This window comes from Equus caballus, chromosome 26 (assembly GCF_041296265.1).
Source record: "Equus caballus isolate H_3958 breed thoroughbred chromosome 26, TB-T2T, whole genome shotgun sequence".
NCBI lineage: Eukaryota > Metazoa > Chordata > Mammalia > Perissodactyla > Equidae > Equus > Equus caballus.
Genome location: NC_091709.1, coordinates 33,375,796 through 33,401,116, shown reverse-complemented (window position 1 = coordinate 33,401,116; position 25,321 = coordinate 33,375,796). Strand labels below are relative to the sequence as shown.

Sequence of the window (25,321 nt, the reverse complement as noted above, 5' to 3'; positions counted from 1 at the left end):
GTGCCCATATGAGACAGGAGTAAATGCCCTTTAGCAAGAGGTCTTCATATTTCAGTTATCAACACAGGAAATTAGTATTAGGAATAGTAGGAAGGAACCATCATTCAAAGAAATTAAAGTCAGCCCTCCATTATCTGTGGTTCCACACCCACAAATTCAACCAATCTCGGAATGAAAATATTCAGGAAAAAAAAATTCCAGAAAGTTCCAAAAAGCAAAACTTGAATTTGCCACGTGTTGAGCACTACGCTGACCCCACGCGAATGAAGTGACGCGCAGGCACACCCTGCCGCAGCCTCCTGCCATTTCGCTGACCCTGTCTCTCTCCAGCACTCACTATTTGAGCACTGTTCACCTCGTCTCGTTCATTCACTACATGTGTTGTGTACGCTCTTTGTTTCTGTGAAAAATTGGCTCCTAAAAAGCAATGAGGTGGTCAAAGCAATCCCTCAAAGGCTAAGAGGAGGCATAAAACGCTATCTCTTGACTAAGAAATAAAAATCTTAAACCTTTTGAAAAAAGGCATCTCGCTTGCCAAAGCGGGCCATAATGTCGGGAAGAACGAATCAAGCATTCACATAATAAAGCAGAAAGAGGCTGAAATTTGTGGAAGCTTAGTGCTGCTGCTACAATAGCGAAAATGGTCTCTCTGCTTTGTGACGGAGGGCTTGAAAAGACTGAGAAAGCATTCAGTGTGCGGCTAGAGGCCACGTCACAGAAGCATGCCCCTGCTGATGGCAAAATTATGAGTGAAAAGCACTTAGCCTCCATGAGCACTACTGTGAGGGGGCTGCACAGAGCAGGAGAAAGGAGTGTAAGGCTAGTCAGGGACGGCTGTCCAGCGGTGTAAGGCGCCACCGCCTCAAGAACTTAAAGACCACGGGAGAAGCAGCATCAGCGTTCCCAGAAGAGCTCGAGAAACTCATAGAAGAGAAAGGCCTCGTTTACTGAACAGTCTCCGGGCCCTCGGGAACAAAAATTGCCTGCCCGTGTTCCAGCAACACGACATGAGGGCTTGGGTAATGGCCATCCTGTTCTCGTAATGGTCCCACCAGTGTTTCATCCCTGAAGGGAAGGAATACATGAAGCGAACAGGCTGCCATTCAAGGTTCTCCTCTGAACTGACAACACTCTCGGCCATCCCCTATCTCTCTGCTCGTCCGAGGAGAACAAGGAAGTGATGTTCCTGCCTCCTAACACTACGTCACTGCTGCAGCCACTTGATCAAGGCACCATCAAGGGCATTAAGACGACTTACACTCGCCTCACCTTCAGGAGGATTCATGCTGCGCTTGATGCCAGCTCTGACTGCAGCATCATGGATTTATGGAAGAGCTCCACGGCTGCAGATGCAATTGTGCTTATTACACAGGCTGCAGATGCCCTAAAGCCTCAGACAGCCAATGCATGTCGGAAGCCGTTAAGGAGTGAGGTAGTCAATGACTTCAGGGGCTTCCCCACTATTGATGCAGAAGTTGAGAACATCTTGAATGTCGCAAGGGAAGCTGGTCGGGAAGGCCTCTCTGACATAATCAAGGATGACACTGAGGAACGCCAGAAGAGCACAGAGAAACTCTTACCAACAAGGAACTCAAAGATCTGCTGAAATCCTCTACAGATGATGACGACGATGCGGAAGATTTAGAGGAAGCAGAGCCATCAATATGGAGACTTGAAAAGTTTGGAGCAGTTTTTCAGTTGGCTCAAGTGTTAAAGGATACAATCCTCGAGCATGATCCTTTGACGGCATGAAGCCTCCCTGTCACCGAGGGATAACAACACACCTACAACCACTGCAAGATTTGTTTGATGATGCAAAGAAAAAGAAACAGCTTCCCATGACAATGTCTCTAACTAAAGCATCTGCAGTTGTGAAGCCTTGACCTTCAATGGTTGAAGACCCTCTGACCTCAACCTCCACAGATCCTGATGTTAGTATTATTGCGCCTCCTCCAAAGCGTCAATGTCTGCAATCAGAACCTGGCTCTTCCGACGTAGATGGTCTGTCTGACATCCTGACAGAAGGTTCAAGTTAGCCTGACATCTCACCACTTACCTACAGTGCCACATCTCGTTGCCCCATCACGTTTGCACTGTAAGAACCGGACAGCAATCATCATCACCATACGAGGGTTTTCAAGAGAAAGAACCAAGGTTTTGGTGAGTGTCAACACAGTGTGAGAGTGTGAGAGTGTGTGTGTGTGAGTGTGAGTGTGAGAGAGAGTGAGAGAGAGAGAGAATTTATACTATTTAGAATTATATTTTCTATATGTACTTTTATTTTAAACATTCTGTGTTTTATTCTCTGTATTTATCTTTCAGGTCAATAAAGGAAAACAATCACTAACTGTTGTTGCTGACACATACTATGTAGTCAGGCCTACTACCGTACTGAACAACACAGACTTTTTTTGGTCATTGTTCTCTAAACAATACAGTGTAACAACTATTTACGCAGCATTTACATTGTACTAGGTATTATAAGTAATCTAGAAATGATTTAAAGCATACAATAGGATGTGCTAGGTTATATGCAAATACTACACCATTTTATATAGGGAACTTGAGCATCCGAGGATTTTGGTATCCACGGGGATCCTGGAACCAATCCCCCACACATACTGAGGGACAACAGTATGTACCTTGCACGTGTGGTACCACACAGACCACTGCCCTCCACTTTCTCTAACACTGTACACCCTCCCAAGTCACACTGGACTAAACAGCTGACCACCTGCCTTACTATGTCCCTGCACCCAAGACCCCAGCCTCCTTATTCTTTCCTGGCCCTCTGCCCTGTAAACCCTTAAAACGATACTCATCTTACTTTTACATCTCCTCATTCTGCTAAACACAGCACAGCGAGGACAAACTGTAAAAGCATGCAGACTGGCATGACTATAAATTAATGGTGTGCAGTCTCAGGGTCTCAGCACCATTTATCAATTATGTTGTATGGCCTTGTATCTCGTCCTCCACAACAGCCTTCCAAGTCACCACTTTTCTCCTCAGTCAGCGTCTCTCCCAGTAGACCACCATAACTGGGATCCAATCGCAGAAAGTATGCCCCTCCCACCACCTCCAAAGGTTCCCTCTCCTGTTGAAACCAATCCATTAATATCTGCTCCTGATCTTATCCCATCCTTGCATCTCTGCAATGTAGCACCTTCTCTTAACACCCTCTCACTTCTGTCCAATCGTTCTCTATATGCTGGCTTCTTCCCATAGGCTTTGCTCATAAATGTTTAAGTCTCTCCAGAAACTGTCCTAAAGATACTAACTATTAACAGCAAACCCTCACTAAGCTCTAACTCTGCCCCAGGCATTGAGCTGAGTACACACACAGCTCATCTCACTTACTCCTCACAGTGATCCTATGACATGAATGCTCTTAGATCATTCCAACTCTACAGATGAGGGAACTGAGGCACAGTAAGAAATACCTCAGCCAAGTTCAAAAGACCAATAAGACAGAGAAGGGGGATGCATACCAAGCATTTATCTACCCCTTATTCTGTCCCCAGTCTGTATTTGGTGAATGCACAGAATGGAGACTCACTGCAGTAACGTGGGACCAGGTATTACTAAAAGGTTACGCACAAGAATAAGGAAATGGGCCTCACAGAAGGCCAAGAACAAATGAACTGAACCTCAACATCAGAAAGAGGACTCTGGACTCTTCAACACTCGAACCTAAAGGCTCTGCGGATCCCAAGGGGCCTACAGGAAAAACAATTCCCAGGGGCCGCTCCGTGGCCGAGTGGTTAAGTTCGCACGCTCTGCTTCGGCAGCCCGGGTTTCGCTGGTTCCAATCCTGGGCATGGACATGGCACCGCACATTGAGCCACGCTGAGGCAGCATCCCACGTGCCACAACTAGAAGGACCCACAACTAAAAATACACAAAATACACAACTATGTAGGGGGCTTCGGGAGAAAAAGAAAAAATAAAATCTTTAAAAAAACAAAAACAAAAAAACAATTCTGAAACCTTCACTCTAGAGCTGCCGTTAGCCCACATACTCGCCCATGTGGCCTGCTGCCACCAGCTGGCTCACTACTCACCTCAGATTCCAGAGAGAGGTTTGTTCTTGGCACAACCTCTCTGTTTAACTAGTTTTGAATGACAGATCACCTCATAGGTTCACAGTCAGCTTACAGATTTGCTATAAAATATAAGACACAGATTTGGGTGATATGTCAACCCCGAGTCCCATCAGCTACAACTGAGAGAAGCTAGAGAATCAGGAAGCAAATCAAACAGGCACCCGAGGACCCCTCTAGAAGGGTCAGTCTCCCTTATAGTGGACTGAGCACACACGCACCATGACTGATCTTGCTCCCACTAGAAACTTGGGACTCATCCTTGACATCTCCCACATTCAGCCCCTGTATCCAATCTCTTACCGAAACCTGGTACCTCTGCCTCTTAACACTGAGCCCACTTCTTGCCATCTGCACACAATTCTAGTCTGGGCCACCACTGGCTCTTGTCTAGACAAATGCTGTTCAGCCTTTTGCAATGGCTTACAAGCTCACACAAGTAGAAATATTTTCGTTGTTAGCGTTGAGTTGATTCTGACTCCCAGCAACCCTATGGACAGCAGAGCAGGACCCTGCCTTGTCTTTTTGCACCATCCTTTCACTTTCCAGCACTGTATCAGATAATGCTGCACTGCTACTCCTACGGTTTTCATGGCCAATTTTTCAGCAGTGCGCGGCCAGGTCCTTCTTCCTAGTCTGTCTTAGCCTGGAAGCTCTGCTGAACCTGTCCACCATCGGTGACCCTGCTGGTATTTGAAATACCAGTGGCACAGCTTTCAGCATCACAGCAACGTGCAGCCACCACAGTATGACAACTGACAGACGGTGCTGTGGTTCCCTCACCAGGAAGCAAACCCAGGCTGTGGCAGTGAGAGCACCAAATCTGAACCACTAGACTACCATACAAATACAGTTATATAAAATAAAAATGCAACAAAGTTTCACATATCAACATTTTATCCTTATTAGTGCAAAGTACTCTAATTTCTGCTCTGTTCTATTAAAAAAAAATCCAGTTGTGATCCACTCAATTTCAAAAACCACTAATGGATCATTATGTTACACACGGAAAACACAAGCCCAGTGGCTAACAGTACAGAGTCTAGAACCATACACTGTCTGGGTTCAAACCCCAGCTCTGCCACTTATTAGCTACATGACCTTGGGCAAGCTGCCTAACTTCACTGGGTCTTGGTTTCCTCACCTGTAAAAGAGGGATAACAATAGCCCCTCACTGGGTTGTCCTGAGGTTTACATGAGACTCGGGTAAAGGGTTTAGCATAGTGTCTGGCCCACAGCAAACAAATAATAAATACTAGTTGCTATTAATGACTTTAATAACAAAAGCCTCATCCCTTTCCAGTCCCTTGATCTCCTCCAGTTTATTCTCCCACATCAGTGATGTCTTTCTCCCCTGCTGAAAACCCTACGATGTCTTCCAAATTTCTAATGATCACTTCTAAATCCTAAACACGTCATCCAGACCTGTGTGGTTGGGAGTTTTCTATCTATTAATTCAACCTATCTCAAGCCTTTGTCTCCCTCCCTTGCTATTCTCCAGCCTCACCATCCTTCTCTCCCGCCCCACAGGCACCAAGCTCCTTCTGACCTTAGGGTCCTTGCACAAGCTGTGCCCACTCCCTGGACTGCTCCTACGCTTTAGCTGACTAACTCCTCACCTTTTAGGTCTCAGCTTAAATGTCAAACCTTGTCTGACTTGTTTCCTGCCATAACTCAAGCATATAACAGAGTACCCAGCCCAATGAAGGCACTTGCTTCTGAATGAATGACTTGGCATTTTTAATAAAAACCAAATCCAAAACCCAGATTATCTACATCTTTTTCCAAACACAGCACGGTCAGCTATTCAACTATGTATATACGGGAACAATGCCACTGAGCCAAGCACTTACAAAAAAGTCCTTGGATAGCTTTTCCAGAGTCAGGAGGAACGAAAGGGAGCCCCAGCTCTGAGAACTAGAAACATATCTGCAAGACAACTGGCAACCATAAACACAGCCAACACAATGGACTTGTACGAATGAGGACACCTCAACCGTGGCCTCATTAGCATGGAGCAGTACAGAAGGTTATCCTGAAAATCAATTTTCCTAATTCTGAAAACCATCTAAACGGTCAGTAATCCATTTTTACCCAATAAGGTAACTAAGTAATAACTACCAGATTAAGAATAGCACACATCATTCTAATATGTCAGTCACCTTCTAACACTTCTCAAACCTAAAAAGTAAGATATAACACCCTCAAGGAACTTTTCAGACCTAAAATTCTGTTAATTTATTAACACCAAAGATAGATTCCTATGTTATACCTGAATTTCTCTATATTCTTGGAAATATATACTATTGTTATAATTCAAAATAAAGTCTGCTGACCTTAGCAAATTGCTGATTCATTCAGTAATGCTGATAAAGGATGAACAGGCATTTTTGAAGCTTCCTGCACCCACCTCAATTTGGAAATAACTTCTGCTCTCTGCTCAATATACACAATTTAAGATTTAATAAAGTTACCACTTGATGTTTTTTGCTTTCAACATGATAAAATAAAACAAGATGCTGTGGCTTTATGACATTTTAATAACTTTAAGGATAATTCACTTTTAAAAACCTAAGGTGAATATCTGATCATGGAGCCAGGGCTACAATGCTTCCTGACAGAAATTCAGAAGATAACTGTGTACGAGGATGAAGTTCCACGTGTGAAAAAGAGCTGGAATTTTATTTACCTCAAATCTCATAGGACTTTGTTGTTTTTTAATTCTCAATGTAGAAGGGCATACAAAATAATCTAACATCAACGATTCATATAAAAGAAAAAGACTATCATTCAAACATTCTTTTTCTTCATGGAGCAATGATGTATATTCTTTCTACAAGTGCTCAACTGTGCCATACAATAGACTAGGTGTCATGAAAACACAAAAGACAGTCCCTACATTCAAGAAGAACATAACCTAGATATGTTCAAAATGACAATGATGCCTTAGGGTCAAAGAGATGACAATGATCATTATAACCAATTTACACAAGACTGTGGACATTTCTAAAGCTATTTATTTGCAGTAAGTCTTCAAACAACTACTTTCTGGTCAATTCTCATCTAACCATAATATGCAATTAGTGAGAACATTTATTTCCAAAATAGTCCTGCTGGCCAAGGGTTTGTGTGTAGCTGGGCATAAGTGATTAGTGACCTTGGGCATCAGAAATGGTGCAAGAGGCAACTGTCTTGGCCTTTATATAAAAGCAGTGCCCTTGATGTGCAAGCCGGTCGAATTCCTTAGAACCTGCCTTCCCCTTCTTTCTAGTGGTCATTTGGAATTTTCACCTTTTCCTCCTTACTGCTTCTGCCTACCACCCCTCCATTGCCCTGCCAATTACTTTTGCCTCACTCAATTTCAGGGCAGGGTCTTCAACGGCTCAGAAGACAGGCAAATTCCTCTTACCACGCCATCCTTCGTGGCTCCCCCCTCAGCTTAAAAAATGGGCAAAAGATCTGAACAGACATTTTTCCAAAGAAGATATACAGATGGCCAACAGGCACATGAAAAGCTGTTCAACTTCATTAATTATTAGGAAAATGTAAATCAAAACTGCAATGAGATATCACCTCAAGCCATTCAGAACGGCTATAATTAATAAGAAAAGAGGGGCCGGCCCCGTGGCCGAGTGGTTAAGTTCGCATACTCCGTTTCAGCGGCCCAGGGTTTCGCTGGTTTGGATCCTGGGGGCAGACATGGCACTGCTCGTCAGGCCACGCTGAGGTGGTGTCCCACATGCCACAACTAGAGGGACCCACAACTAAAATATACAACTATGTACTGGGAGGGTTTGGGGAGAAAATCAGAAAAAATAAAAGATTGGCAACAGTTGTTAGCTCAGGTGCCAATCTTAAAAGAAAAAAAACAAGAGAAGAAATAAGTGTTGAAGACAATGCGGAGAAAAGGGAACTCTCATACACTGCTGGTGGGAATGTAAACTGGTGCAGGCACTATGGAAAACAATATGGAGATTCCTCAAAAACTTAAGAATAGATCTACCATATGATCCAGCTATTCCACTGCTGGGTATTTGTCCAAAGAATATGAACACACAAATGTGTAAAGATACATGCACCCCTATGTTCACTGCAGTATTATTCACAATAGCCAAGACTTGGAAACAACCTAAGTGCCCATCAGCGAACAAATGGATAAAGAAGATATGGTATATATACACACTGGAAAACTACTCAGCTATAAAAAAAAAAAAAGATGAAATCTTGCCATTTGTAACAACATGGATGGACCTTGAGGGCATTACGCTAAGCAATATGAGTCAGACAGAGAAAGTCAAATACCATATGATTTCACTCATAAGTAAAAGATAAAAATGTGACCACCAAACAAACACATAGAGACAGAGATTAGAAGGGTGGTTACCAGTTGGGGGTGGGGGGCCGGGCAAAAATGGTGACAGGTCACATGTATGGTGATGGATAGTAATTAGTCTTTGGGTGGTGAACATGATGTAGTCTACACAGAAATTGAAATATAATGATGTACACCTTAAATTTATATAATGTTATAAACCAATGCTATTTCAATTAAAAAAAAAATAAAAATCCCCTAAGCCAGTTCCTATTACAATATACCCAAGATACCCAGAGTTTGAGTGTTGTAAATTTAGATGAACCTTATTTTCTATTTTTCAACTGTATGACAAAGACCCAACAGTATCACGTCTGTATACCTTTAGTTGTTTGTCTTTCTTTTAACAGCACACATAAAAACAAAAATTTTTTTTAATTTAAAATAGAGATGCCCACAGGAAAGAATCTTTTTAAAAACATGGCTTTTCTTATTACTATTCCCAATTTTGAAAGAACCTTAATGTCAAGTCTGTGGGAATTGAAATCAAAGATGACAATTTAAGTCAGCATTCTTCCCAATGTTCTAAGACCTGACTCACCTGCCAGGACAAACAGCTCAGTGACCAAGATTTGCTATTTTCTTTAACATTTTGCAAGTGCTAAACATGCTTGTTTAACATTGTATCTGATAATCACATTTTCTAAATCCATTTCTCTCAGTCTTACGTAAAAACCTTAAGTATGATTGGTTAAGGTACACGGATGAATATATCCAAAAAAAGGTGAATGAAAATGGAAAACAAAATAAAAGTTTGAATTAAAGTAAGGAGCAGAAGGGCTTACAGCACCACCCAAAATGATGACACTGTTTTTTAAGGACTTTTATAATGAAATACGGGAAAATGACCCGGCAATTTATGTTAAAACTACGTAACTAAAGATGCCATAGCTTTTTTAAAATGGGGAGGAGGGCAAGTGATCACTACAATTTTTGCAGCTCATGATTATTACAACATTATGCAAGGTTCCATACAAGGAAAGTTGGATTTTTTTCCATTTATTTCTCCTAATATTAAAAATTATATATTTAAATCATGGATCTTTTGTTATATTTACTTGGTCTAATCACATACCTGAAATTATGAAGCTAAAGTTACACTTAGGGGGAGAAGTCGGAATGGTGAGAGAAGTTTGAAGAATTTGTTTACAAGATTCACCTACTAAGAGATCAGAAACAAGAGGTCTTTTACTTCCCAAGTCAACAAATTCAACTTGACAATTCTGGGCAATAAGCTTAAAATAGCTTGGAAGGGAATAGAAGAAGAAAGAAGAGAAGGAACATAGGAAAACCAAGCTCCAGAACCAAAATAAGAATAACAGATTCAACTGTTACACCTTCTTACTACAAAGAATTTAAGACACAATGAAGTCTTTTATTTGCTTAACATATTTGGCAGCTACTTGATCCTTAATAGGATCGTTTTATCTCAATGGAATATCTGACTACATTATGAAAATATGAACCAGCAACTAGGATTGACCCATGCCAATAAAAATAATTTACTACATGCATTTTTGATCATGCACTTGTCGGTCACTATTTTATTTATCAACTGTGAGGTATGATTTACGTAGAACAAACTGCACTATGTCAAGTGCACAATTCAATGAGTTTTGACACTTGTAAATGAGCATGAACCCCCTACCACAATCAACATAAGGAAATTTCCATCACTGCTCAAAATTCCACATGCCCCTTTGAGGTCTCTCCTTCCTTCCCTGTTCCCCTGGCTCCAGGTAACCAAAGATTTGCTTTATGTTAACGTAGATTAGCGTGCATTTTCTTTAATTTTCATATAAGTGGAATGACACATTATGTACTCTATCTAGCTTCAGGTTTCTTTCACTCAGCTTAATGACAATCATAGTGCGTACATCAGATGTTTGGTTTTTTAGTTGCTGAATAATATTCCATTATATGGAATCACCATCTGTCTATCCATTTAATTGTTGATGGACTATTGTTAAGAAAGATGGGCAATGCATTGTTTCCAGTTTGGGATTATTGTAATAAAGTTTCAGTGAACATCTGTGTGGATATATACTTCATTTCTCTTGGGTAAACAAATACCTACGAGTGGAAGAGCTGAGTGATCCGATAGGTTTATGTGCAACTTCTTAGAAATTGCTACAGTTTTCCAAAGCAATTGTATCATTTTACACTGCTACCAGCAGGGTATGACAATTCCAGGTGCTCCACTCTCACCAACCCTTGGGATTACTGTCAGTCTTTTTAATCTGAGCTACCCTAATAAATGTACAGTGGGATCTCACTGTGGTTTTAATTTGCATTTCCTGATGGCTAATGATGTTGAACATCTTTATATGTGCTTATTGGCCACTTGTATATCTTCTTTTATACATGTCTGTTCAATTCTTCTGCCCATTTTTAACTGGACTGCTTTCTTATTATTGACGTCTAAGAGCCAGTAGAATTTTGATTAGGATTACAATGAATATACCAATTTGGGGAGAATCAACATCTAACAAATTGAGTGTTCTGATGCATGAACATGGCATATCTCCCTGTTTACTTAGGTCTTCTTTAATTTCTCTCTGCATTATTCTCAAGTTTTTAGTAAAGAGGTCTTAAATATCTTTTTTTAAATTTATGTCTAAGTATTTTTTTGTAGTTGCTACAAATGGGCTTGTTAAACTTCATTTTCTGGTTTTCTGCTGCTACCCTGTAAACACAAAATTGATTTTGTTAATAGCTACCTTGAATTCTACAATCTTACTTAATTCACTTACTAGTTCTGATGGTTGCTTTTTAGATTCCTTAGGATTTTCTATGTACACAATCATGTCATCTGCAAATAGAGACAGTTTTACTCTTTCCCACCTTTATGCTTATTTCTTTCTTCCCTTATTGCAACAACTGAATAGTGAGAGTGGTGAGAGAGAGCATCCTTATCTTTTTCCCTTATAAGGAAAATGGTCAATATTTCACCTTTAAATATGATGTTAAGTGTAGGTTTTCTAAGATGAGCAACCGATGGGCAGAAAGGGAAGTGCAGTAGTTATTATCCCAGTTAACTTAGGGCTCCCATAAGAAACTCAGAGGGAAAAAAAAATGCAGAGTGAAAATTCCCTCAGAGTGAAATTCTCAAACTCACTCAGCCTTCTTCAAGGGTACTCTCATTCCTACACCACTTTCTAAGTATTCACCCCAGACATCCCTAAGATCCCACAGTCAGGGGTGGAGATGAGAAGGACAGAGAGAGTGGTGATCAGGGAGCACACCTACGACTAAAAGACTCTCAGAACCTCACAAACATAGCAGCTGGCTGCTCTAGAGAGCACTAGGGGTGGAGAGTACAGAATCGTGTTTTATAGCTTGATGACAACCCCGCCAGTTGAACAATTTTTTAACAATTTCCCCCCCTTTTTTTTTTGTAAAGTAGAGACAAAAGTAGTACTTTGTGTGGATCAAATGAAATAATATACATAATGTTCTTAGGACAGTGCCTGGTACCTAATAAGGACCAAAAATGGTTAGCCATTATTTGAATTTGATGCTAGACATGTTTTTTGAGGGGCACAGGGTGACACTGAAACTAGCAAAAGAGGTGCAATAGTACACACTTAGCTTTCCAGGCCCAATATTGACAGAGGTATAACATGAGCACTGTTAATTGGTTTTCAACTTTCAGAATAGACAAATAATAGGAGATTTAATTATGGTTTTAGAACAGAACGTAAATATTATTAACCTTGACAAAACAGAAGTAAAACTGCCAGGCTAGGAGATGAAATCAGAAGTGAAAGAAAAAGGATTTCCATATGACTTACAATGTGCAGAGTCTAAATATACTGCCTTAATGAGACCAAATGTTAAAAAAAAAAAAAAATTTGCAGTTTTAGAGGTGATCAAGAACAGAAATGGAAGAATATAATTATAAATATACGTGAGGGGATTGTAGAAGCAAACAAAATCAACATCCATGGTAACAGGAAGTCAACAGATAACATCCTAGGTTAAACTGAGGGATAAACATCTTAGAGACACAGAGGTAACCACCAATGAAATTAAATAGTAGAAATAGGTAAAGATAATATTCATTATCTATGAAGCAGAATTAGGGGGTGGGTGGGGCGCAACAGATGAGGTTGCTCTATGATAAATCTCTGCTTTCTTTAAAACCAACATGTATTACTTCGACTAAAAATGTAAACTTAAAAGAAGTTTAAACAGATAGCAAACGAAAATATAGCAAAATTCAGTTAAGTCTAAATTGTTGATGACTTGGTTGTGAGTCTTAAGACAACTTTCTAAAGATTCTTCAAATAGAAAACGAACTTGATGAAGAGAAAGATCAACCATTAACTAAACTCTTCAATTATTCTGACAAAACTTGGACATGGGGATTTTGACAAAACTTGGAGATGAAGAGGGTAGAATAAGTATAGTAAAATTTCTACTGTTTCAGAACAACGCTCTATATACTGTTTAATATTTTATATTGACAGTGATACCAATTCAAACAGATTCTTTAAAAAGTTAGGGGTATCTTCTAGAGAAACGAACCGCTGAACCGTCAAACCACTAGAGTACTGGTTCTCTGACTTACAAAATCTGAGGAAATCTATTGTACTTTCACCAAGAAAACCACTCACCAAATAAAATTTTGCACTCACTTTTAGCAGAAGTGATGAACTAAACCACGAGCTAATTCTTTGAGAAGACCAGTAAAACTGATAAACTTCTGTAAAGTCTCTCCAAGAAAAATGAGAAAAAAATGAATATACAGTATTCCTTTTATCATACAAAACATATTATAATGGCTCTTCTCTTAAAATTTCTTGATCCTCCTCATGCTCTTCTGTCTACAGTAAAATTCTCTGCTCCCTTTTACAGTATAACTCCCAAAAAGAGCCATTTAAATTGACACCACCTCCACTTTCCTCTCCTCTCAATTTCATTTTGAGCCCTCTAAAATCAGGCCTTTTCCCCTCCACTCCATGGAAATCACTTCTTGAGGATCAATGGCCTCCATATTGCCAAATGTCAAAATTTCAGTCTGTTTACACAGCATCTCAGCAACTTTCAACAGGCTGATCACTCGTTCCCTGAAACCCTTTCTTCACTTGGCTTCCAGGATACCACAATCCTCTGATTTTCCACCTTACTGGCAGCCACTTGCGAATTTTCTTCGGTGGATCCCCTCTTCCAAATATCTAAATGCTGGAGAGCCCGGGGCTTAGTCCTCAGATCTCTCTTCTTTGCACACATTCTGGAGGTGAACTCATCAAGACTCATAGTGAGAGCAGGATCACTCATGGACTTGCTGTACGCTCATCGTTGTATTTGGTCTAATCTCAACTACTCTCCTGAACTTTATACTCATGTATCCAACTGCACACTCAAATTACTACTTGTATGTCTAACAGCCGCCTCACATTTAACATGTCCAGAAAGCTTGGTTCCCCTACCTCTAGTTAGGATATAAATCAAAATATTAACAATGGTTATATCTAGGTAATTTTTGTTTCTGCATTCAAAGTCTTAACCATAAACACATATTACTTTATAATCAGAAAAATGTTAAAACAGACAACTATAAACAAAAAAGCGTGCCTTCATTAAAAAAGCAGTTCATGTTTATTTTGATTGTCTTGAAGCCTTGCAAGGAATGTCAATTACTCCCCCCCCTCCATAAGGAATACTTCCTCCAGTCATCAGCAGGTATTGGTTTGTCACTATGTGGAAAATTCATAGGCAACTCTAAAACATAGCCTCCACTGATATTTCACAGCAAAATGAAAAGATAAATTAAATCGAATAGAAACCTAAAATAAAATGATGATCTGATGTGGAAAAAGAAAACCTTGTTACAGGAAAACAAGGGGGAAAGACCCATCCAGGCAGGTCTAGCCAGTCAAACAAAGGCAAAAGTGCATCCATTAAGACTTAAGTAGGTCGTTCCTGCCCTACTGTTCTCACAAAGCTGTTTGAAAAGGATAAAGTGCTGAGCAAATACACAGAATTAAGAAATGCAAAAGGAATCAATTTTAGGTTATTTTTACACTACCATCAGAATAATACTGGAAAGAACAGGAGTACTAGAATATACTTAAGGCTTTGCTGATATTACCAACTATGTGATCTTCTATAAGATACGTGACTTCATGCTTCAGCTTCCCCATAAGGAACTTCCTCCAAGGATTGAATGGTTTGGTGCATTTAATAGCACAGGGCTTGGCACAAGATCATTAATGTTTTATCATTATTATTATTATATCTGCCATTATTATGCAAGTGACCAAAAGAAAACTGCATTCTAAAAGATTCTACAAACTCAAGAATTAAGCTACAAAATGCAGATACCCAAACCTTTAAGGATAAAAATTCAATAAGCCTAATAAAGACCTCAACAAGGTAAAAAGAAAATATTAAAACTTTACAAGTCTGTTCAAGGTAATTGCTAACTTCACAGAACTAAAGCATTTCTAATTAAAAGAGCACATTCATCCAGTATGACCCATTTCCCCACTTCTGTTACAGATGAATAACTGAAGCCCGGAGAGCGTCAGTAACTTAAGGGTTGAAAAGGTCTTCTACTCCCAGCTCCAAATATTACATTTAAATTCATGTTACATGACCTAAGTGTAGCGTGTGTGTGTGTGTGTGTGTGTGTGTGTGTGTGTGTGTGTGAGAAGACGGATGGAAGAACCAGGAATAGAGGGAAATGTCTTAGGATTCTGTGTGTGTGATGAGAATAATGTTAGACAAACAGATTTACAGGGCACTTAAGGAACAACACATTTTTCCTTATTACTCAATATTTGGTTAACTAATTTCTGATTAACACTTCTTGGATTGAGTACCAATCTCATATTAAAAGGAATGTGACACTAAACTATGATGAACTTAAATTAAAGTCTATAGCTATATCCAACTACATATGGAAAACTCAAGGACAGAATGCTGGAGATATTTCACTAAAAGTTACTTTCAATACAGAGTATTAAGTGTCCACAACGTACATTCATAATGAAATAAAGAGTCCCCAAATGTCATTTTGTTTTCAAACTGTAAAGATTATAACCGTAATCCAAATTATTTATTTCAGATTGCCTAGAGAAAGGAGAAACCCTAAAACTAGACCAAGGTCAGAATGACTTTTTGTAGGTCTAAGAGTTGACACATAGTACCCAAAGTAATTGAAAAAACAAGACAGAACATGAACAAAAGTACTCTTCAAATTCCCAAGCATTCCTTAAACACCATTTCACTCCAATTCATAATAAATGAGTCAAAAAAAAAGATTAAGAGTAAAAAAAAAGTTAAGTAACAATTTTAATTAAATAAGGCAGGAGTTGCAGTGGAGAAACTGTATGAATCAGATTTGAAACTTTTTAATTTAAGTAGAGGTAGTACATTGAAATGCTTTATTTCAAAATAAACTAATCCACTAATCCCTGACAGCCACCACAGTGCCGTGGTATCTCAATATACACAGCGAAAACTAGATGTTTAAATCCATTTCTTGTTATTTATGTTATCTTGGGAGTCAAAATTACTCTCTCTAAAATGGGGATTTCCAACCTGTAGATGTTTCACCTGAGCCCTCAATAGATACTTTCTCTAACACATTCTAATCACGAGATTTAGTCAAATAAGTAATCATTTCAGGCCTGTAAAAAAACCAAAATATTTCTCAGTTCAAATATTATTTGAAGAATACCTGAGTAGGTAAATACTATTGCTTTTCATCTGGGACAAAAATTATTTTGGCAGTATTATAAGTCTTTCTAAATTCTACCCAAAAAAGTAGTATCATTTCAGAAGCCTACCCTAACCATTTATCACAGCCTACTAGTTATCCTCAAATAGAAAAAACTATTAGCAATTAATTTCTGTTTTGTGAATTTACAACACTCAGTGTTTATGTATTTACATTATTTGTTTGCCTTTCACATAATATACAAAGTACCAAAACCTGGGATTGAAAAGGAACAAGAATAAAATATAAAAGTCCTTTGACCACATCAAAGTGCTCTAAAAAGTTTGAGTGCTACAAGAATGCTGTACAAACTTAAAGTCTGAACAGAATGGCAAATAAGCTAACCACAAGACAGCTTTCCCTCCTAGGAGGGGAATGAGTGGAGACAGAGGGAGCAACATTCCTGTTTGTATCCCTGATTGAAGAGTTTGGTTCCAAAGAATCCTGGCCCACCCAGTCAATGAATCAACCATTCTTACTCAAGCCAGGGTGGGCTCACCACTCAGTGAGAGCCCCAGATATCACAGGTGTGCAGATTAAGAGGGAGAGGTCCTCCTGGTACAGATACGATCAAAAGCCACAAGATATAACTATATATTCTTCTTTCCCTGCAAGTATTAATAGAATGACAGAGAACTTTAGAACTTTTGAGTACTAAAAGAAATATATTCCTTTGACATGTAATTTTTTGGTAGAATGGGCATTTTCAATTTTTAAATAATTTTTAAACAAAACATTTATTTGATCTGTTTGTAAAAGTAATACTTGATCATAGTAGGAACTAAGATGAAACAAAAGGAAAACATGTCACCTAAAATTCCAAATCCAGAGACGACTACATTTTCTTTTTCTACTCACAAGTATGTGTTTTTGCGTAGCGGTGGTAAAAGTAGTAGGCAAGAATGACACTGCTGACTCCCCAGTATCATTCATCCCCTCATTTTCTAATCAAACCCAGACTGTGCTCACAAATCTATTCTCTGTGTAAGGCCACGTGTCTCTGGGGAAGCACACCCCAGTCCCAACCCAAGATGAATTACAGTCCACTTAAGCCAATCACAGGGGTCCAGTTCCCTTGACATTGACTGATTTAGGCATGGGCTTGTGTTCAATGTTGGCCCATGAAAAGAAAGGAGAGGGACGGCGTGGCATCTACTGAGTCTTTTGGGAAAGGTTTTTCTCACTGATAAAGAGACATCCCAGGAAAAAATAAGTCTCTCTTCTTCCAAGAAACACAGTCATATCTACTTGTGACACTTGAACTTGTGGCAGCCATCTTGCAACCATAATAGGAACTAACCAAGGATAAAATAAAGACGAGCCTGCATCTTCAACCTTTTCCCACTGACCTTATTCTTAAATACACACATACAAATATACAACCTTCCTAACCCTACCTACCCCTACTGAAATCTCTCTACTCTTTACTGCTAAGCTTCTCAAGAAGTTATCAAAACAAGCTGTTTCCTCCACTAAACTATGCATTCATCATTGATATTCCTAAGACTTTCCTGATTTCCCAAAACTTAGCTTTCTCATAGTCTATGGTTCTAAGGCACACTTTACATGTTGCTATTCTAGCAATTAACACATGCTACTGTAATGGTTGGCTTGCCTTACAGACTGTAACTTCTAAAAAGTTCCTTGCATATAAAGGCATACATATTTGTTTCCTAAGTCAAATGCAAAACCAGTAGCTAACACATAAGCATACCACGAATGTTGAAATTAATGTAGCAACCCTACTATCTACACTTACCAAAAGCTGAATGTGTGTGTTCATAAGTTTAGGGAGAGGGCTGGAATTCACAGGAAGGTAAGAGACCAAACTGCCTTTAAATGTAAAAACACAATTATTCTTTACTCTCCAGGGATTAGAGAGCTGCTCAAAGTTAACTGGATAGAAGAGGGGAGGGCACTTCCACACTGGGGTCTGAGAAACAAGGGCAGGAAGGCATGCCGGTATCTGAGCTCCTCTGCCCCAGACAGGAAAAGGTGTCCCTCCTGGGGTCAGGAACACACAATAAACCAGGCCAATGACAAGAGGCATTCCCTCAAAGGCAAAACACTTTTCTTTTTTTCTGAGGAAGATTAGCCCTGAGCTAACTACTGCCAATCCTCCTCTTTTTTGCTGAGGAAGACTGGCCCTGAGCTAACATCTATGCCCATCTTCCTCTACTTTATACGTGGGACGCCTACCACAGCATGGCTTTTGCCAAGCAGTGCCATGTCTGCACCTGGGATGTGAACTAGCGAACTCCAGGCTGATGAGAAGCGGAACATGTGAACTTAACTGCTGTGCCACCGGGCCAGCCCCCAAAACACATTTTTTAAAAACACAAAGAAATACATCTAGAGCTTGAATAGTACTTGTGACAGTCCTTTACCAGAAAGAGACAATTAAGCAGGCAAAGTTGACAGCAGACAGACTCATCCCTAACTGCCATTGCCTTTGATTTCTCTGGATAACAGCTGGGAATAAAAGCATGTAAGCAAAGAACCCTGTTCAGCTGGGCAAAATGCTTTTCTACTTCAAAAGTCTTTTACTAACGTGGAAAAAAGGATTAAAAGGGACAGTGGCTTTTTTTCTTACTTCTCCATCTAATTTAAGTGATAAATCCTACCTAGAGGAGAACCCTGAGTCATGCTGGGAATAGTCCTCAGGAAAAAGGAGCAAATAAAGACACGTTATGTACTTTGAAAATGAAAAGTGTTTTCGGCCAACATTTGATAACCACTTTTTTAAAATAATATTTAAGTGCAAAACACACATTACTGAAATTACTGACCTTACCAAAAATCGCTTACTCCAAAATGACAACCTAATAATTACAACCTAATACATTTACTAAAAGACTAATAAATGTTTTATAGTCACATATTTTACAGCAAACTCTCTGATGAATAACTCTCTTCACTGATGGAGCTCACTTCCAAAAGATGCTGGCACACTTTAGAGGAGGAATAAGGCATGAAGGACATGAAGATACCAGGAAACAGGATGCTGAGTGCATGGGGCTCCCCACTTCTTCAACAGAGGCCTAGGGAATCATCTCCCCCGGGAATCCTAAAGGCAGACAAGTCAGTAAAAAGAAGAGATCAATGCAGAAAAGGCAGGGAAGGGAGACAAGACAGTTCCCTTCCTATACTATTTAACCTATAACCTTGGAGGTGGGATATTGCCACTGTCCAGGTTAAGAAGGAGTTAAACACAACCCTGCTATATAAAACACTTTTTAGTCTAACTTTAATGGGAGATGGGGAAGTGGAGTGCAACTGTCCACTATGACTGATCCAATCTAAGAAAAGACAAATAAAAAGTGAAAATAACTTCACCAGATAGAAGCTGGGAGTAATTATTTTACTACAAAAATATTCTTTTGAATAATGAGTTTCCTAAGGTATTAAGAAAGTGATTTAAACTTTTTTTTTTTGAGGAAGATTAGTCCTGAGCTAAAATGTGCTGCCAATCATCCTCTTTTTTTTTGCTGAGGAAGACTGGCCCTGAGCTAACATCCGTGCCCATCTTCCTCTACTTTATACGTGGGCCGCCTGCCACAACATGGCTTTCCAAGTGGTACCATGTCCACACCCGGGATCTGAACCGCAGAACAGGCACACTTAACCGGGCAGGCCCTAAACTTATTTTTCAAACAACGATTTGCACACAGCTTCAGCTGCATTAAGGTAACCTTTTCTAAACTGTGCCAGTACTGAGAAAGGAACCAGCTACCCACCAAATTCACCACGTGCCCACTGTGTTCCTACAACAGTCATTAACAACCAAGATCCTGGCAAGCACTATTTCTTTGTTCCTTACGTTTGCTTTGGGGCAATTTTTATTATCCTATTAATATTCTCTAAACTATCCCTGATCCTAAACAAAACAAAGGATCTGTTCTAACGGAATGATGATATTAAAGGATAAGTATTAGCTGTATAAGAGGTTTAACATCTAGACAACCCAAATTATGTTTTGCTCAATTCAATTCTAAGTCAATTACAGGTAAAAAGAAGTCACAAGACAAATTTTCTTTCTAGCTCCAAAAGAGATGAACTAAAAGAACGATTTAAATCCAGCTGCTTCCTCAATACTCAGACCAATGATGAAAACAGAAAGCAGAATTCTAAAAGATCAAGAGTTTCAACTCAGGACACATTTAACATAACTTAAGAGGGTACTTAAGAACACACAGTGTTCTTTGGTTCACTCTCTTAAAAATTCCCAAGTTTCAAAACCACAGAACTAAAATGAATCCATATTATACCACCAGTGCTTCAACCGAAAGTTTACTGAACAAACATAGCCAAGGCACACTCAATGTTACACGGGAGATAAAACAGAAGACAATTATCATGATGAAGAAACTTACACTCTAGTGGAAAGGATGGTCAAAATGTTTGACACCACCTTTCTGAATTACTAACAGGCGCAAGAACACACATGATAAACATCTACTGTTTACCACGGATCTTTCTTCTATATTAGCATATGCATGTCATTTAAAGAAAACACAATACTTAAAAGTAATTGGCAGGTAAATTTACATTCCAAATATTCCCAACAAACTGTCCAGGAATGAGAATGGAAAAATGAGCGCTGTTATGATGTTACTAAGCAGGGAGGGAGCGGACAAGTTACTAAATCTGCTGGACCACAAGTCCTCAACTGTAATACGGAAAATAGACTAGATGCAGAATAGCAAGTGTTTTATTTCTTCAAAAGCCAATTCCAATCAACTGCTAATGACTGCCTCCAGAGCACTTTGCTAAGACTGCTAGATTCCTTTAGTAAAAAGCTGTGTCCTGTGCTCCTTGCCCTCAGAAGTTGTGTGTGTGTCTGAGATGCTGCTACTGATTTATCATCAGAACGTTCACTTGAGCTGTTTTTCCAGTAGCAGCGACCAACTGCACACCCACAGGCTCTCTCCTCAATCGCCCTTGTGATCAATGGCTGCAATTCAGCTCAAGGAGGCTGCAAAATGAGGCTGTGTAACCAAGCGCTTCCCAGATTTTCAACAGACAAAAACACCTAACGTGGATTGATGTTTAATACAGAACCGGCACTGTTCTAACCGCTTAAGACATATTAATGCATTTAATTGCAAACAATCTCTAGGATACAGATTCTATTATCATCATTTTACAGATGAAAAAGGGAGGCACAACTAAGTGAAGTAACCTGCCCAAGGCTTCAAAGCAGGTAAATAACAGAGTCAGAACTTGACCTGCAGCAGTCTGGCTCCAGATCTCCCACTCTGAACCACTTTGCTTACTGCTTCTTGGTCAACTGTACAGTGATCAAACCCACAACTTCAGTTCTGTTAATGCTGTGCGCTGAGTCAGCCAGAAGCCCAGGTTTCATTGTGGTGTAAGTCCATATTTTATCTGTGCTCCTGAAATCTTTACTCTCTCTGAGGGGCCTGGATTCTGGCAAATAGCTCTCAAATTACCCATACCTTGGGCTTCCTTAGATCACTTTATTTGGCATCTTTTTTCAAATCAAAATAGTTTCATAAATCAACCATTCCACCACACAAAATACAGCTTCCATTTCGTAGAACCGTCAGGAAATGTGAGTTTTAGGATGAAAGCAATTCTCTTACTAACAGAACATTAGTCAGAAAATTGGAAGGAGGTAATGACTCCTAAAACGTAAGTCTTGGACAGATCAGCATTGTGAAGAGAATCTCTGACAATTGGTCATTTTAAAGGGCTTTGCAATCCTTATTCTGAGCATCATTTCTCACAGTACAGGAGTGTAAAAGGCATATGGCCTAAGAGATTTAATTGAAGGGTAAACACTAACCATTCCCCAGCATGCCCAGAAAGTTTCTGAATAAATCACATTTTCCTAAGGAGGGAAATGCCACTTCCTAAGTGATTTGCTGAATATGCAGTCTTACTAATCTTGCTAAAGGGGGTGTAAACTTGGTCCCCAAAAATGCAGACTTCAAGGAGTAACAGTACAGAGCAATTTTTAAAAGAATGTGTTATATACAAATCATACTCCAACATGTAGATTATCTTCAGGTGCTCTCATTGCATCCTTCTACATATTACTACACTTCAGAGCATATACATTAAACAAACCAACCTCCTGGATTGTCACCTAATTAAAAATACATGGTACCATGTAATGGGGAAACTCCACATTTTTTCTATTTCCATTCCTGACATCAACAATGTAATAAGAAATTTACACTCAAGGCTCTACTCTTTAAAGCACAGTGGAAAAAGAATAGCACTAGATACGAAATAAAAATTAAATGAATATTAAGAACATTTTGAAAAAAATGTTAGCTCTGAAGAGGAAATCAGAAGTTTAAAAAAAAAGTACTCCAGTTGTTGAAAGAATGTTACTGGCAGGGATTAACAAACCCTTTATGTCCCCCAACAGCAAAAGAGGGTCATCCACATTATATAATATGCATATACTATTGTTAATCTGTACTTTGCTGCTTAATGTTTCTTATTTTATGTAAAAGTGAAGTTTTAATATTTTCTTCCAAATGAATCATCTTGCACCCCACGTTAGAAACCCTAATCCCTAAAAAATTAATGATTTCTAACCTCCTCTAGTCCCAAACTTAAAGCAACAAAATTAACTACTTTTTTCCATTACAAATGTTTTAAATGAACTACCAACAATAAGAGTTAGTCCTTTTGACCACAGGTAAGGGCAGATTCGCCCACTCCACATTTCCCATTCCCAAACTTCGCTGGCATTAGGTACTAATCTGCTTGGGTTGTGCGCTCATCTTTAAAGCAAGAAGTAATGATCCAAGATGTAAAGACACCAGCACCATAATTAGGAGAATGAGACAGATACACATCATTTGGCTTTCACTAGACAGCTCTTTCTAGACCTGACCCAATGAGACCTGTTAACTCCACCCATATTCTCCTTACCCTCGCCTCTGCCACCAGAAACTACTAGTGTACGCATGAAAAGCCATGGACCATGAAAACCCAGAGGAAGTCTCCTTCTGTCTTCTCATAAAGAAATCTTATGAAGAAGAAATTCAGTTCACTTTTTCAAATGTGTAAACTACACAACAAAACCACAAAAAGCAAACAAAACACTAGGTACTGTCAGAGCGGTAAATATTGTTCCGGTACTGTTATTAGGCTACTTCTGGCTGCAAATTTCTTCCCCAGTTTTAGCTCTCTCCAGCACAAATTTATTCTCAGGCAGGAGGTCACGTGGCTGCTCTGTGTTTAAATACTACCTCAGCTCCACTTGGCCACTTCCTAAGAACGCTCTTCCACTTCACCCACTGATTACCTGTCTCAAAACAGACAACCCCAGCTGTGCCCCCTTCAGCCTTCTGAAGCAACCCCTCTTGAGCGCTCCTTGGCCTTTTATAGTGGAGGCATGTGATGGGAGTATCTGCACCAGCTGTTCCTAATTACCTCTCAGGCTGGGGTGAATGACTCAGCAACCCAACTCTTTTAAGGAGTCATCCTACCTTGTTATCCAACCAAGGCAGCACTGAATGAACAACGGTAAACCACTTGACACAGTTATCGGTTAAACAACAATAACAGACGATACGATGCAATTATTAAACCAAGGCCATCCTACCCCAAGCTGACTCACCAAGAGTCTTCCTTTCCCGAGGCTCCTCTAATCCAAAGGCAGAAGTGGCAAGTGCCTTCAAGCCCAGTCCAGCCCTTGCACCACTACCCAAGACCAGGAAGACGCAAGCCAACCTCTTCCCATTTCTCTGCGTGACCATGTGAAGCGCTCAAATGCTGTCACTAACTAGTCCAGTGTTTCCACCCATTATCCTTCTGAACCGCCTTAAACACAAACCCTCCGGGACGTAATAAGGAGTATTAAAAGATACAAGCAAAGACCTAGGAGCGGCATTCCCCATGGGAACAGTCCCAACCCTGATACAATTCTCCAAAAAGATAAGCATCCCTACAAAACAGTCTTTGTTCCGTCAAGCACAGTATGGCTCGTTTTCCCCACACACGTTCTTTCACGATTACTACTACACTAGACCTTGAATGGGCCCAAGTTTAACGCAGAAGGCTCACAGCAGCATTCCAAGCACAATGCTACTCAACGTGAAACTGCCGTGCAAGAAGAAAGCAATGGCACTCGTGTGACACCAGACGAACACAAAGCTGGAGTGTCTCTAGTCAACACCCACTCGCACCGGACTGTGGGAGTCTGCATTACAACGCGTGGACAAAACTCCAACAAAGGAAGCCCTGGGATCTCCGGGTCCCTAGACCGATCTTCGCTGAACCCAGCCCCGCAAGGTGGCATTTACTGATCCAGCCACACACTCGGCCTTTCCTACGTGATTACACGCGCGACGCACACCCAGGCTAGGAAGACGGGCGGCACACACCCGCTGGCCGCGTCGGCTGCGGAGGCCGGTGGGAGGGGCGGGAGGACAATACGGAGCCAGGCCCCGGCGCGCGGGCGGTGCTGATGTGTCACAGCCCGGGCAGGGATCGCCTGGGAGGGCCGGGCTCGGACCCGGGAGGCGGAGAGACGGGGATGGGAGCGGGCGCCTGGCCCCGCGGCCCCCGCCCTCCGCCCTGCCAGCCGCCCGGGGGTAAAGTACAGCGTGGGCCCGTCAGCAACGGCGCTGGCCGCGCACAGGGCCACCCGGCGCCCTTCCGGCGGACGCGGCCACTTCCAGGAACGGGGGCCGCAGCCGCCCCCCGCGGGGCCCACGAAGCGCCCCCCGCCCGGGAAGCGGCCGCCCGGGCCCCCTAGCTGCCCTCCCCGGACCTGCCCGCGGGCCGCCCCTCACAGGCCCGCGGCCCCGACCGCGCGCAGCCACGCCGACCCTCCCAGGGAAGGGCGGGCGGGACTGCCAAGCCACTCACCAGAGCCGAGGCGCGGCGCGGCCCGACTGACGGCAGCGAGCGAGCCTGGCGGGCGGCGCGGGCAGCGGTCAGGTGACTCACGCTCTGCCCGCGGCCGGCCGCCCCCTCCCCTCCCCTCCCCTCCGCCCCCTCCCTCCCCTCTGCAGCGGCCGCAGCCACAGCCTCCCGACGCCGAAACCCCGCCCCACCTACTGGAAGCCCCGCCCCATAGGCCCGCCTCTCGAGGCCCCGCCCAGTAGGCCCGCCCCTCGCACTTAAACC

The 25,321-nt window shown here is 41.1% G+C and overlaps 2 protein-coding genes across 3 annotated transcripts in view; one reads left to right on the top strand and one right to left on the bottom strand.

The window, feature by feature from the left end:
- The window catches only part of BACH1 (BTB domain and CNC homolog 1), a 47,208-nt gene extending 22,014 nt beyond the window's left edge, over positions 1-25,194 (bottom strand). Inside the window, exon 1 of one of the 2 annotated variants that reach the window (XM_023629987.2) lies at positions 25,061-25,194. The gene's annotated coding sequence lies outside the window, so the exon portion shown is untranslated. The remainder of the gene's footprint in view (positions 1-25,060) is intronic. The other variant, XM_023629988.2, reaches the window with a different exon arrangement.
- Positions 1,890-25,299, top strand: LOC138920861 (proline-rich protein HaeIII subfamily 1-like). Its single transcript, XM_070252108.1, has 2 exons — positions 1,890-2,031; positions 24,668-25,299. The coding sequence occupies exons 1-2, from the start codon at positions 1,890-1,892 to the stop codon at positions 25,297-25,299; spliced, it is 774 nt and encodes a 257-aa protein (XP_070108209.1).
- The last annotated feature ends 22 nt before the right edge of the window (positions 25,300-25,321 follow it).

Coding starts and splice junctions, on each gene's coding strand:
- LOC138920861 (XM_070252108.1), top strand. CDS start 1,890: ATGGTTGAAGACCCTCTGACCTCAACCTCCACAGATCCTGATGTTAGT. Junction 2,032..24,667: donor CATCCTGACAGAAGGTTCAA/GTTAGCCTGACA, acceptor GATGTGTCACAG/CCCGGGCAGGGATCGCCTGG.